The sequence below is a fragment of the Hylaeus anthracinus genome, unplaced genomic scaffold, assembly GCF_026225885.1.
Source record: "Hylaeus anthracinus isolate JK02 unplaced genomic scaffold, UHH_iyHylAnth1.0_haploid 12002, whole genome shotgun sequence".
Taxonomy (NCBI): domain Eukaryota; kingdom Metazoa; phylum Arthropoda; class Insecta; order Hymenoptera; family Colletidae; genus Hylaeus; species Hylaeus anthracinus.
In genome coordinates, this window is record NW_026534349.1 from 5,246,000 (window position 1) to 5,260,727 (window position 14,728).

Sequence of the window (14,728 nt, forward strand, 5' to 3'; positions counted from 1 at the left end):
GGCGGAAACTCACAAGAGACATTGTGATAGTTTAAAAGTTTTAAAAAGAAGGCTAGTATATTTTGTACAGATCTCATAGTTGGAACCGTTCGGAGAAATAAAGGACATTATAGTTAAACTCTAGATCCGCCATTGGATCTTTCGCTCTCGTTTCATGAGCCTAGATTAACGAAAAATGGAACATGGTACCTTATGATTCTTCGGATGATCATTACTATAAATTGAATCATTTTCTTGCCGGCGCTAACGTCTGCCATTTTTTCGTTTTTCGTTGCTTTGAAGAATATGTACGTTAGTAAGAATCCGCTCATGAAGAAATAGGTGTCCACGGAGAACGTCGCGTTGGTTATAGGCTGGGATATTAGATACTGAGACGTTAAAAGTAGTGTCAGCTTGTTACCTGTACACGTGGAAGTTTGTTAAAACAATCGTTTACTGTGTAACGTCGAGAGTGTATTATTTAAAAAGATGTTTTCGAAGGTTTTCGAGAGCTCAAGAAACAGAAGGATGAAACCGAATGAAATTTAATGACGTCGTCTTACCAATGTTGAAGGAGCCGTAAAAGAGGACGTGAGCCAGGATGATCCAAACCATTCCAATGACTTTCATTCCGTGAAATATATCCAAGTTATTCCTTGTCTTGTTTAATGTAAATAACTTTTTGGTGTTCGTATAGGCCGAGAAACAAATTAGAATTTCCCCCAAGGTGTTCGTCGGTCCGAGGTCCTCCATCGTGGGGGGCTCGCGGTTGGCATCGTGTTTCGTCTCCTCGTCGTTCTTTACGTCTGTTCAAAGTTTTTTTTAATTTATATTCTTTAATATTATTATAACGATACCGAGTCAGGATCTCAGGAAGAAATGAATTCACGTTGTAGATCAATTTTTTGTTCCATCCTGTTACTTTCGATGACAATCTACTAACCATTAGTGTTGTTGTTCTCATAAGTAAGGAACTCCTGCTTCTTTTCCAAGCGTTTCTGATGCACGGCTAGATCGTACACCGTTCCCGCTATTGTCATAACAAGCAGTGCCATCAGGGTTAATCTGCGAGCAATTAGTCGAAATTTACCAATATTAGAAGAATGGAGCGCTTACGCTCTTGGGAAAGTGGTTTTTTTTTTTTTTTTAAGCCCTGTGCATTGTTGTTTGACGAAACAAAACACGTAAAATTTATTTTGTCGCATTCACTGAAACTTCAAGAGTAGTTTTTGCCATGGTTCGACCGACTACCCACGTGTAATTTCCAATTCTGAGACGAAAGGTTCCCCCTTACGTCGCGTTACATCGGCGCAAGAGGTTAAACAGTATACAGTACTGGTAAATTTAAAGCGTTAGGGACACATTTTACCATAAATTGGCGTTGCTTTCTCAAAATAGATACAACATCTTTTCGCTACGTACATAATCGTTATTATCTGGCCGCTGAGAAGCCAATTTTGGTCGCCGTAGAGTTCCTTGACGCTAATCAAGCTGAAGTTCATGTCGTAAAGTCGCTCCATTAGGAGATCATCGTCGTCGCTAATCTTCTTTAGTATCGTGGATAACTGGTCCGTGGAGCAGGAAGATGGCAGGCACAGTCCGATCACCAAATTTCTCTAAAGATCGACGATTTCGTTTGAGGCAAACAGGCTGGGACCATCTTTCGAATTTTATCGAACTTCTTCTGCACTCCAAGCTTCCGTTAACGTTTCAGCTAATTTCTTCGAGTTACAACACTTCTACATCAGCTACCAATCACGCGACCGTTCAAAAGATCTACTTGATGAGTCCGTGGCACGGGCACAGGTATCTCAAAGTGACTCAGTATCTCAAGCTACCTAAGCTGACCCCATGACCTTCGTGCTAATATCAGTGAGTCGTTTCAAGAAGAGTCGCGTCCCGAAGAAGATAGCTGCGACGTTGACGAAGCTTTGGAGTCTTCTATTCAGAGACCATTTCTTGCTCGATCGAGTACTCGAAAGACTGACTCGAAAGTATTGGGTTGTCCAGAAAGTTCGTGCCAATTTTTAAAAAACATTCAAAGACACGTTTGAATTTCGATATATACTTATTGAATTACATATGTAACATTTTGTTCACCACAATTTTTCTACCTTCTAAGGGATGTCCACGTGTTATTAGTTTTCAACCATTACGATATATTCAGACCTGTACTTTCTGCTAAAAATCGGCATGGACTTTCCAGACAACCAAAATAAATGAACATTTACATAAAGACTACGAAAGCTTACTTCGGTGTTGGAAGCAATTATGAAGTCGTGGAGGTCGGCGTTCTCTTTGAATCGGGCTACATAATAGTCCACGTCGAAGGGCGGATATTCGCGGGAGAGGTTTTTGTAGCTAGTAGCGTTCTCCGACAATGTCCATCCCAACAATGGTGTTAGTTTATCGTTCATCATACGGCACAACGGCGAGTTGCCTAGCCAATAGATGTTCCCTTCTGTGATCGCAGAAGTTGGCAGGCCGTTGCAGTCCAGTACTTTGAAAAAAGAAACATCCGTCGTTTGTTTCATCGACAGGAAGATTCGACTAGGAAAGAAGGATTGAGAATAGAGTTAAAACCCTTTGCACTCGAGGCCAGTTTTTCTGGTATCTATCAGCAACTCGAGATGCTTTCTTAGCGTTCTATCGCCGCGAATGCTGAGATTATATTGACTTCGAAATTGGGATCTCTAATTTGAGATTTGAGAATCGGGTCGCGTTTGTCTCGACGGGAATCATTTTATTGGCGCTTCGAGTTCCAAAGAAATTAAACCTAAAGAAAACTCTCGAGTCCAAAGGGTTAACGTTTAACGATAAGTGCGAGACTGCGAGAAAAAGATGATATCCGCGATATTTTTCCGAGAATACTATACAACACGAAGTAAAAAAAAAGTGTTTGGAATTCATTCACAAAGTATTCGAAGGTGCAATACATGTTTTTAATTAATATTTCCATGTCCGATCACAGAACCGTTAAGTTCGGGGTTGGAAATAGCGAGAGCAAAACTGGACCGTGTAACATAGAGACACGGACTAGGAGTACTTTGAGGATGAAACATGGCTTTGAGATAAGCCTGGAGGAGACATGAGCAGATCCAGATAGCCTTGATTAGAGCATACGAGAATAAGGCGTGGAGCGACCACATGGTGCAACAGGGGGCTCGAAATGGCCCGGAAGAGGATGAGATCGACCTTCAAGAGGACCGAAAAGAGAGATAGAAAGGAAACGAATTGTATATGATAACTATTACTACATATTTTTGAGACGTTTCGATCCACTGTGGCGTGGAATATCGCGAATCAACTTTTACCTGAGCAAAATGTGTTTACACGCGAACGGGAAACGGTTACGAAACAGGCTCCACCTCGGTCGTTTCATTCGGTTCGACGGAATTTATCCGGTTGCACGTCCCGTTTTTTACTTTATTTCTCATCGAATATGGAAAACAAGCCCGATCGAAGAAAGTATCGAAGATAGATCCCAACCTTTCATGGCCCACCGAGACCGCATGTCTATGTGCTCCTTCAATTCCTCCAAGTCTGTTCGGCACCTGGACGTGTTCAGGATGTTCGCGTTGCTGAGGACCGTGTACGCCGGCATCGTCTGCCTCATCACTACCTGGTCGGACTCGATCGCGCGTATCGACGCGCATAACGTCGCCAAAACAACAATCGTCGTCCACGCCATGGTCGATCTTTGCTTTTCTTGAGTAATCACTGATAACGAGTAAATTCACTGTCTATCTCCCTGGCGAGTAACACGGTGGTGGCCGAGTGTACAGTTTCACCCGTTCGCAACAGATATCGAGGCCTAATGGTACCGACACTGTTCTTCAAGCGGGCCAGGAACGAAATAGAAAGCGACTGGACGCGCTCGCATCGGAAACGTTACTCGGAGGAACCGCCGAGAACCGCGACGCGACTCCTGGACAGCCAGCACGCGTCAATGGAGGGAGACGCGATTTATTTGCATTGAGATCAGCCCGAGTAAGGATACACAACGACCGGGAAAGGACTGCCGTGCAAGAGAGGCGGAATCGCGGAATCCAAATGGGAAAGCGAGCCGGGGCCGTCTTTAAAGTCTCGCCGCGACGCCCCCACCACGACGTTTCGGGGACCACGATCGTTATTTCTGTCCGTTGGCGCCGATTGGTTATTATTTGGAATATATTTTTCCGTTTTCCTTTTTTTTTTTTTTTTATTCTTTTCCGATTTGTTCATCTCGTCTACCATTTTACGCAACGACTAGGAGGACGGCCAGGGAACCGCGTTTCTGTTTAGCTTGGAAGCAGTGGCTCGGATCTCTTCGTCGTGACGGACGTCAAGGATACTGCGATGGCTGAAAAGTTGACCTATCGCTCGGGCCGGCGGCCTTTTAACCCTTCTTACATCTCGATACGTGTACCGGATAGTTTGTACGGCGGGAATAGCGAAGAGTGAACGATCGAGATGTCCGAAAAATTCGTTTAAATTTGTTTAATCTCGGTAGGGGGATGGTGGGGGGGGGGTGGGTGGGTTAGGGACGCGATGTCGAAACATTTTGATCTTCTTCGCGACTCTGGCGATCGTGGACAGTCGACCTCGGTGTGCGATCTTCGATTCTGGATTTCGTTATGGAGACTTGGAGTGTATTTTCCTGAAGGTAGGATGATTCAAAGCGCACAAGTCCTGATTCTTTGCTTGGGGAAGGTCGGGACTATTTTTCAATTTGTTCAACTTTTGCACTTGGAATAGTCGAGTTTGGAGTGTGGTTTTCCATCCTGGCTCTCGTTATAAAGACTGAGAGACTCTCAGTGAGAGTGCTATTTGCCAAGTTACAGTGATTCATAGCGAACACATCCTGTTTTTTATTAAGTCTCGTATAAGCACGACGACATTCATTTACGAGGCATGCGTGGAACGATGCAAAAGGTGGAATGGATCAAGAGAGCTTGGAGTAACCGAAAGCCGAAAAATAGACGTTCGGTTAACATATTCAATGTCCGATTAGATCTGTTTGCCCTCAGGGACTGTAGCTGTGCTTGGTCACAGCTGTGCTTGGTCACAGCTGCAGTACGGATTTGGTGAATCCGAGATGTACGAGCTCCTTGTAGGAGCTCCGTGTCCATTGGGCCTGGATGAGTGATAATACTATATATATACGCATACGTTAGGTTGTTTGGAAAGGTACTTCGGACTTCTGTTTATAAAAAAAGTGAGTAACCTCCTCCTTTTCAAAGTCGGTTAAAAAAGAATTTTATTGAATTATGTGTTGACCATTTTTAACGAATAAACCTTGAAATTTCAACTGCCAAAGTATCTAAAGACGATATCATTTATAATGAAGTTGACTGCTTTAAAATGCAATTAACCACTCTGGTGCTAAAAATACGAAACCACTTTACGAACAACCTAATACATACGTATATTCTTGTGCCAATAATTGAAACAGAAACCGCACTTAACGCCTTCGAAACAATGGGGTTTGATAAACAAACAAACGGCGCTTCGTAGCAAATTCGGCGTCCACTTGAATAATCTACACGATATTGAAACATGTATATTACTTTTCTCGCGTAGAAAACTATCGTCATTTATCGTCACTGCGTTATTGCATTATGCATCACCTCGAGAGATTTGCCAATATCGGATCGGGATTCCCGCTAAATATATTCATCGGCACACACTATACCACGGATGTTGTAAATCTCGTGTAAATAATAATCTCCAATAGTCGCGACGTCTATTTAGGAAGCGAATTCTTGAAAATAGCGTCCAACGAACGTTCTTCATTTTTCCTTTTTCAAGTTTCTTTATCGCCGTTCGGCGCGGATAACGACAACACGTGGGTGGCTTCATACAGAAACATTAGTGTACTCTTTCTATCGGATAATATAGTAGAAAAGAAAAAACATTAGATTCGTTCCCTATTTTATAGATCGAAAGAATCTCTAAATTATGCAATTTTAAATGTAGAATTTACTATAACAGTTCCCACGTTTTAGGGAATATTCGGAAAGTCGAGTCAGGGATTGCAGCGATCCAAAAACGTAGAAGACAAACCTACAAGAAAATATAAATTTTCAGAAATTATTTTCAATAATAACCACTACCCCGAAACTCCACCCTGTGGATGGTCCGACTGTAAAGGGTACGGTTGCTCCGACTATAGAGGCGACTCGTGGCACGAGACTTTGCCGATGAAATAAGAATGGTAATTGCTCTCGACGGGAACGTGAATTCGTCTAGGAACGCGAGCATTGGCCAGGTGTGCACGAGACAAGTGAAAGTTTTCAATAAAAGGAGGAGGTGTCGCGACGGAGAGGTGATCGAAAGAACGAGGACGAGCGCGAGAGCTGCTCGAAACGAAGATTTTTATCGGGATTAAGAGGCAATCGATCATCTGCCTCGCACGTGGACCAGCCGCGCGCATCATCCCCGAATAGGTGAAAACGAGAGCGACTGTTTTGTAAGGCTCTGCATAATGTGTTTCGTCCAGAAGACACGTGTGGCCGTTAGGAAACGTTCTCGAGGTTAACGTTCCTTTGTCATTGCCTCTGGATCTCTTCGTGATCGAATGCAATGTTGCGAGATTCAACGAAAGACTCGATGTTCTAATCCTTTGCACCGTAACTGCTTTCATAGTTTCCTCTTTAAATAAGTACAACCCTGAATCCAACAATCTGTATCAGATCTGTATCTTGATGAATCTGTATTAGACGCGTAAGATAATTACAATAACTATCATTTCTGTCGGCGCAAGGATGACGTGTGCTAACGTAATGCGGCTACAAGATTGCCATCGAAGTTGAACGCTTCGAAAAAAGTGTTGACACGATGGCGTGATTATTGGATCTTGGAAGCAAGACTAGTCGTTTAAATTTTTTTCGATTCGTGATGAAAACGTGTAACGCAGTAGGGTATTAATTATCGTGTCTCGATTAATTACCGAGATAATCGAGAAACAATCAACGAAAAATATACGAACAAGCGAACGGGTCCAGGAAACTTCGTGGCGTGGTTCTGTGCAGCAAAGAAAAACGAAAATCAAAAGTCCCAGCATCCGTGAACGGTAACAACGGAAACGGTGTTACGCGTTCAATGGTTGTTCTCGACGCGAGTCGAACGTTAACGAAACGAATTCCAGCATCTTCTGGCTATGGCGAGTGACGTTCGCGGCAAAAGAAAAGAAGGAGAAAGGACGTCGTCCGTTCGTGGTAGACAAAATGTTTCAGACTTCTAGCAAAATGTAAATCTCTCGTCTCCTTGGTCGTGTGCTAATAACTGCTTTTTTTACTCTATTCGATTACGTGAACGGCGATGTTACGCGACCGGTGGTACCTTCCCGTTAAAAAGAAAAAGAAATAAAAGGAAGAAATAAGGTGCAATTTACGCGTTCTATTCAAACAGATTCTACGCAGGAAATAGATTTCCGATACGTAAGAGGTTATAATTATATTTTTCATGCAAATTTCGATGTAAAAGAAGTCACATAAACATGGTCAAAGTTAGAGCCACGGTCGAGTTCGACTCAACACTCGATCGTAACGAACGGAGTCGATGAGATCCTTGATGATTGACAGTTTTACAACTGTTGAATGTTTCTAAGGCTTCCTCGTTTTACGTTTATCGCTTTTAAATGAAATTCCAAAGCCAAGTTCGATTTTCTTTCGAAAAACCAACGAGGAAGTACTTTTTAATCGCTTCAGATTGTAGCAGAGCCACGCCGTTCTAACTTACATCGTGATTTTAGCTGTGTAACTTATGTTTATAATTAGACTTGGTGAAAAGTGGAATTACCGTACTTTCGATTCAAAAATGTTTTTCGATCCCAAGTTTCACGCTATCGCTCCTTCGAATGTGCACCGGCACCTGCAAAATCGCTTATTGTTTCACGGAAAACGTGAAAGCAACGTGTAGCCGCGAATTTTCCATCGACGGAGTTGCGTAGGCGCGTTGTAAAATTACCATGGGGCATAACGTCCACTTCAGTGGAAAATAATTAATACAGTAGAACCACGAAAGTTGCTGAAACACGAGGCCGAAGACATTCCCGCACGTATCGATCGTGTAATTATCGGGGTAACCAATCGAACAAGAAGTCCCATTTAAGGGGCTGCATGCAACTAGGACAAGCGAAAGTGAGCCGAACTATTGGGGAACTCTTTTTTCGGATGGAAAATTTCGTTCTACTCGAGTGTCGTTGCGCGAGTTACATTGGAAACGGTTGCGAGTTCATTTTTTCAACGATTAATGGTTGGGTGACTCCTCCAGGTTATTACGTTCGCTCGAAATTTCAGTTTTATATTCTCGTCTCGAGTAGCATTAGCCAAACGCACCCCGTACAGTAAATGTTTATTATATTTACAATGGTTTTGACGTTCCGAACACGGAGTTCCTCGACACTATGTTTCTTTCTGTTTGTTTCATGTCGACAAAGTGGTAATTTGAGACTTTTATGCGGTAGCTAATATGTATTTTGTCTGTTATTGTTGACTTATCCTTACCAAACTCAACGCTACAATACCGAGCTCGTCGACGAGCTCTGGAAACCGGTTTCCGATGAAAATTTTTGCGAAGTGTTATTTGATCGTTTCTAAACCATGGAAGACCACCATATACATGAGACATAGTCTATAACTTATCCAGCATACGCATGCATTCCTATACGTTCCTTTCGCGACAGGTAAAAAGAAAAATTTTAACACGTGCGTCAAACGACCGTGTTCTTTTGGTCATCGTTAAAAATATTTTCGGTGGACAAAGGACGAAGAGGAATGGCCCAGCCATGGTCCAAGTGGAAGGCTAGTTTCCAGATGTTTGGAAATAAGATGCGAGAGAGTTTTATTTATAAGGTTACGAAGTCGTAATTCCATCTTTGCATTACATACTTCTCTTCATAATTATCCAATTAATGATGTCTGTTGAGGGGCCACCGGCCCCCCTATAGCTCGGGTACCTTCGGGATTGCTAAAAACCCGTGCTGTAGCTACAATCACATATAGCCACAGCCTCTGAGGACTTGAAAATCAAATAAACACGCAGTCCAACCTTTTTGATTATACAAGATCTCAGGTTTCCAAACATTTTATAATTCGGGTCCCGCGTTTATTTCTTCATGATGCTTTTTTTCATTGTTTTTTAACCGACTTCGAAACGGAGGAGATTACTCAATTTGATATGTATATATACATATATATTTTTCTTTTTTTAGCTTTTCTGTTTAGAATTTGTAATTTTTATCTTCGTAATATATATCGAACTAGTCGTTAATCAACTTTGCTGATCGTTGGATATCCGTAAATGCTCTTATAACAGGGTCAAACGTTCGCTCATTATCATGTAAAACAATCGCAAAGCAGAGGTTGACCGGTTTTATAACTAAATGTCAATAATTGTGAACTATGATAACGCACGGCATCGCGAGTACGCGATAATGTAAACGCGGCAATCGGTATTAATTTGCCTTGCTAAACACGAATTAAGTTACTCAAAGTAGCTGCAGTCTCATTATAATCTAGAGAGATCTCGAACTTCCGCACATGACTCGATTAATTTAGACCTGTGATTACTTACCGATTCTTCCGTAATTAAACTCTGCACTCGTTGACCGAAGGAAATTGTTTATGGAAAATCTCTGCGAAGAAATAGTCCGCGAAGAGTAACGTATTTACATCGTTTCAGGTACGTTTAGGTGACAAGTCGATTCGAATATTATAATCCGAATATAAAGATTACGAGCGCTAATAAATATTCACCTTGAAATTTGCCTGTTTGTCAATGCCATACAACAAAAATTCTTATTTTATGTCACTTTAAAGGAACATGCAATTTATTCCCGAAGAGGTCGGAATCATAAAAGAGATACATTAATGCAGTTATTAGCGTCGTGTTGCATAAAGAATTGCAAAATAACGCTGAGAAATGTCACCATCGGTAAACTAAAGCACATAAAAAAAATACTACCTGGTCGAGATGATTTGAAAAAAAAAAAAAAAAATCGAACAAGACACCTATACCGTATAAGCACCGATTATGATTGATGAGGGTTTTACTTAGCAATCAGATTTCATCTGAAATCAATGATTACACTCTTTCAAAATTCGATACAAACCCAACGACCCATGTGGTACCGACAAGTAATGTCGATGCAATAGACTGTACCAACTTCCGTTTGAGATCTACGAACGTAAATCGCGATCGCAATCGGCGAAAGGAACATCTAGAACAGCAGAACCCCGTCCAATAGGAATAGGTGTGTAAAGAGGAAGAGGAAGAGGAAAAAGCCTTTCACGAATACCGCGTTACTCGTTTGTTTCGCGACGTCGCGTTTTCTATTACGTTCAAGGATTACGTTTCACGTTTCTTCTCGTTCGGGTGTAATAGAAGGGAATTGCATCGTGAAAGCGCTCGCATAACATTCGTAATGAACAGCGTATCAGTATCGGTGCGTAAGAGAGGGATGCTAAGTCATCGCGCCATGGATTACGCTCGAGGAAAGTGGAGTAGTAGTGTCGTTTCCCCATTCCTGGTTCTTGACCATTGATCTGATCGCGATATATATTTAGATCAACGACGAAACGACACAAATACCAGTTAAGCTAGTTTATCAATAGGGTTGCTTTGACTTGCGTCACTTTGCAAAGTGGTTCGCCGCTCGCTTGTACAAACACTATATCTTTGTATAAAAGTTCTGGATTCTGCACGAAGAACAAGGGTGGCCCTTATTTTACAATATTCGAAGCATCAGATTCATAGATTTTTAGATTCTTTTTAGTTTTGGCTCAAAATAATCTTTTACCAAACGTAAGAAAATAAGATGGCAGTCGGCAGTTTATATTTTTCATTTTCTTTTTGCATCATTACGAACAACCCCAACAAAGAAGTATCATACTGGTATAATGTTCACGTTGCGCGATGTAATATGTTTACCCGGAAACATTAATCACACTTACTATTTGAAAATTACACTTTTCCTATTATATCCTCCTCGAGGACGATTAGAATTTTATGAGGTAGAATAAAGCGGCAATCGATGTTGATCCACGGCGTCTATAGGTTATACATGAATAGAGATGTATCGTCAGAGTCATTGAAATGATTCAAGCAGTGTCACGGAAAACCCGTACGATAATTAATCAGTTTTAAAAGTAAAGTACAAGCCAAATAAGAATGAGCGAGCAGTTAATGGAAAATTGCATGCCGAAAAAAACTGAAGAATATAGTTTTCCTGATACTACTTCAAGTAATCGATTTAGAACGATTAAAATCAGAACGATCTATCGAAAAAGCTGTTGAAATTGGTATCCAGTTGACATGAAATATTATGTACGTATTACTTCCCAATAAAACGAAAGAAACTTTTCGGACAACCTAATACCACGATTTTATTATCTGGAATAAATTAACATTCGGATGGATTTTGATCTCACCTTTCTCCAATCGACGTCTAACAGCCTTACGGTGAAAAAATTCACGTCATCTTGGCGTTTTGTCGTCGAAGACGCACGTGAATTAATAAAAATTCCAAACAGTGAGGATCCCGGTTTGAAGTTACCTTGAGATTCGATAACGCGACGTTCGACCTAGACATTTGCTACCCGACGGAGCTCAGAGTTGACGAAACTTGCGGGTAAAGGTTAACAGGCGTGTAATTGATAGTTGCGAGTCTTTCCACGACCTTGGTGTCCGAGAAATCTTACAAAATAGGCTGGATGAATTACACGCGACACCTTCTCACGGTCTTTTCCAATCTTCTCAATCTCCGTGTTTATATTCATACGCGAGCGTATGCTTCAACGGGATTAAAATTAACCGCGTCTCGACTAAATGAAGAAAGTTGCCTTACCTTTGACGAGTCAAAACATTTTTAATATGGTAATTAACCTCGTGAAACAGTGGCTGGCAATTTTATTTCAACCTTCTCACGTTTGTAAATATCTCGCACATTGATGGGAAAGGGGGGTGGCAAGCTTGATTGCTTTTTAAAAACTTAATAACAGGTCAGTTGTATTAGAATGCAATACGAATTGCAAATGTTACCATTGGAATCTTTTTATTGTTAGGAATTATTTTGGCCCTTAGCCAAAGTATGTAAAATAAATCTATAGTTCTTCTTCTATAAATGTCGACTTTACTAATTACATCAAATAATACTACTGGCCCAGAAACTTATTAATCTATGATTAAATGTTGAAGAGCACTCAAACTTGTCTCCCCCCTTTTTATTAATTTACAAATCATTTTTTTCGTCTTCGACAGAATGAAAATAGTCACAACGCAACTAAATAAATAACATATATAATAACTAATTCTAACCGGCAGGATTCTTCCATCCAGGAAGGCTCCTGCTGGACGTCGCGGGACAGGTGTTGGAGATAAAAAAAAGAGAGACGCTTTGGAGTGTCTGATTTTCAAAGTGTTATTATCAGCACATGGTAGTTTCGCGTCCATTTCACAAAATGAAGGATCCGACGAAACGTCAACGATTACAAATCAGAAACAAAGACGACGGAACACGGAGCTTGGGGGTGTCGTGGGGGAGCCGAACCCCCTTGGGCGTTCTAGACGCCAGTTCCAAAACCGAAAGACTCCATTAGATGTAGAAATTAATTCTGTGCCTTTGTACTCAATAATTTATAACTCTAATTGCTACATTAAAACTTGATCTCCGTTGCAATGCATTTCTATACATAACTTAAGTCTCAACCTGATGGTCATTGCAAAGATCGAACGAAGGATTTCAACTTCAATTAGGGACTGAAGGTTTCGTTTAAAAAGATTCATTTCTTCCTCAAATCTCCACCGCTGCTTCGCGTACAACAAAATTATTTACACCATATAATTTCTCCTTATGATAATCTACCTAGAGTTAATAAATAATTCTATACAAAGGCGCGAAATTAATTTCTACACATAATAATTAATTTTATTTTAATACGCAGAGGCGACGACGAGCAAATCGTTACAATATTGTAAACATATCACAACGTTAACGTCCTCCAAAAGGGGTAACGGGTTGGAGGAGAGGCGGATGGTCGAGGTCGAGGACGTCCGTACTCGTCCAATAAACCAGCGGAATTTCGAACGGAAACCCTGAGAAAGGAAAAGTTCTCGCGCATAATTTGAATTTCTCGGGTCGTCAATCACGGTCTCGGGCACGAGTCGCTTTGTACCTTGAACGGGAAGGATTTCGTTAACCCGAGATAGGAGCACAAAGGCGCTGGGATGTTTACGGAATCACTTTTCTAGCTCCTTTGTGAAAAGTGAAGGACTCTGTGCTTCGGGGACATATGCACGTAGGAAGGTAAAAAGAAAGAAAATTGTTCTTCTCTTCTTTTTTCGTTTCCAACGACGTCTTTTATTAGCAATGTTCCGCGTGGAACTACCAAAACGTTCACCGAATGAAACTGAATAGAATTTCTTTTAATAGATTTTGTTTCTTCTCCTTTTTGGTATTTTATTCGAATATTACGGTGGGTACTCGATTCAACAGACATGCCACCACGAATTTCAACGTGTCTAACCTTTATCGTACCAATATTAGATACCAATTTCTAATTAATAAAATTTCAAAATTTTATTTTCGACTCTCCTGGATGTATATGTCCCTTCGAGGCGCGTTTACAAGAAAGGGTGCACCACGATAAGGTGCAACCAATACTGTCTGGAAGTTTCAGAGATGAAAAAAAAAAAAAAGCAAAAAACTTTCATTGGAGCGAAAGCGGATTTTGTGCACACGATTACTAGAGGGCTTCACACACACTTTTCTTTTTTGGCGTTTTTTTTTGTTTTGTATGTTTGTTTGTTTTGCGTCATTTCGTATATCTACGTGGAATCGAGGGCTGGTCGCAAGGATCCAGGGAGAGAGTAACGCTCGCTTCTTTTCTTTTTTCCGTTTTTTTTTTCCATCATTTTTACTGCCTCGCGTCGCTGGAAGTATTCGCCGCTCCCCTAAAAAATTTCAGGCACACCTATATAATTATATACACAGAACGGTATCCCGTACGCTAGCTCTGACGTTTCTTTCTTTGCTCAGCGGCGCTTTTTTTCTAGGTACGCTGGCACGGTTCACAGTCGAGGATGGGCATAATTTCATTCGAATAACAGGCGTGGGGATAAAAATATGGTCGTTTGTTTCCGTACTACGAGTCTTCGAACGTAATTCGTGATCGGATTCTATAATTGAAAACCCTAATTTTTGATAAGAATATGATAAGAATTTTGCCCATCTCCGACCACGGACGAGTTTAGAAGGAGAAAAGGGAGGGAAGGATACGTGTAGCGGGCGCGAGAGACACTTTGAACTCTTGAGGGGCCACGTTTGTTTCTAAATAACGCTTTAGTGACCGTTCAAGGTCGGTGAGATATCCCCACCATATTCTAGAGCAGGTTAGCCCCTCCCACTTCCATTGATGGACTCGAGACGTTACGTAAGTTGCCAAGCTTGTTTGCGGGGAACTGTGTTCGTTTTAATCTTTAGTTTTAATCTGTTAAATTTAGTGTAGTAGTAAATGTATAAAATACACGTTACATCGTGTAGAGGGCGAGATATATTATCATTTAAATCTTCATTATTGTATGAATCGATAAACATATGAATTTGAATAAACATTCGCAATCTAATAGTAATTTATTTACGTCAAATATATATATATATATATATTTTAGCCTGCGATATTTATCAACGATTGTAATAGGATTTAAATCAATGCGTGAAAACACAGGATTACCAAACAAGCTTGTGCATCTTCGTATTGAAATATGC

At 40.9% G+C, this 14,728-nt stretch overlaps 1 protein-coding gene across 3 annotated transcripts in view; it reads right to left on the minus strand.

Annotated features, from left to right (window-relative positions):
* The window catches only part of LOC128892216 (nose resistant to fluoxetine protein 6-like), a 7,201-nt gene extending 3,154 nt beyond the window's left edge, over nt 1-4,047 (minus strand). For all 3 annotated transcript variants that reach the window (XM_054152463.1, XM_054152465.1, XM_054152464.1), the window contains exons 1-6: nt 3,469-4,047; nt 2,232-2,479; nt 1,402-1,595; nt 923-1,044; nt 543-785; nt 190-400 (exon numbers count right to left, since the gene is read on the minus strand). In XM_054152463.1, coding sequence (XP_054008438.1) covers nt 190-400; nt 543-785; nt 923-1,044; nt 1,402-1,595; nt 2,232-2,479; nt 3,469-3,670 — 1,220 coding nt within the window. In that variant the 5' untranslated portion in view covers nt 3,671-4,047. The remainder of the gene's footprint in view (nt 1-189; nt 401-542; nt 786-922; nt 1,045-1,401; nt 1,596-2,231; nt 2,480-3,468) is intronic.
* Between the last annotated feature and the right edge of the window lie 10,681 nt (nt 4,048-14,728).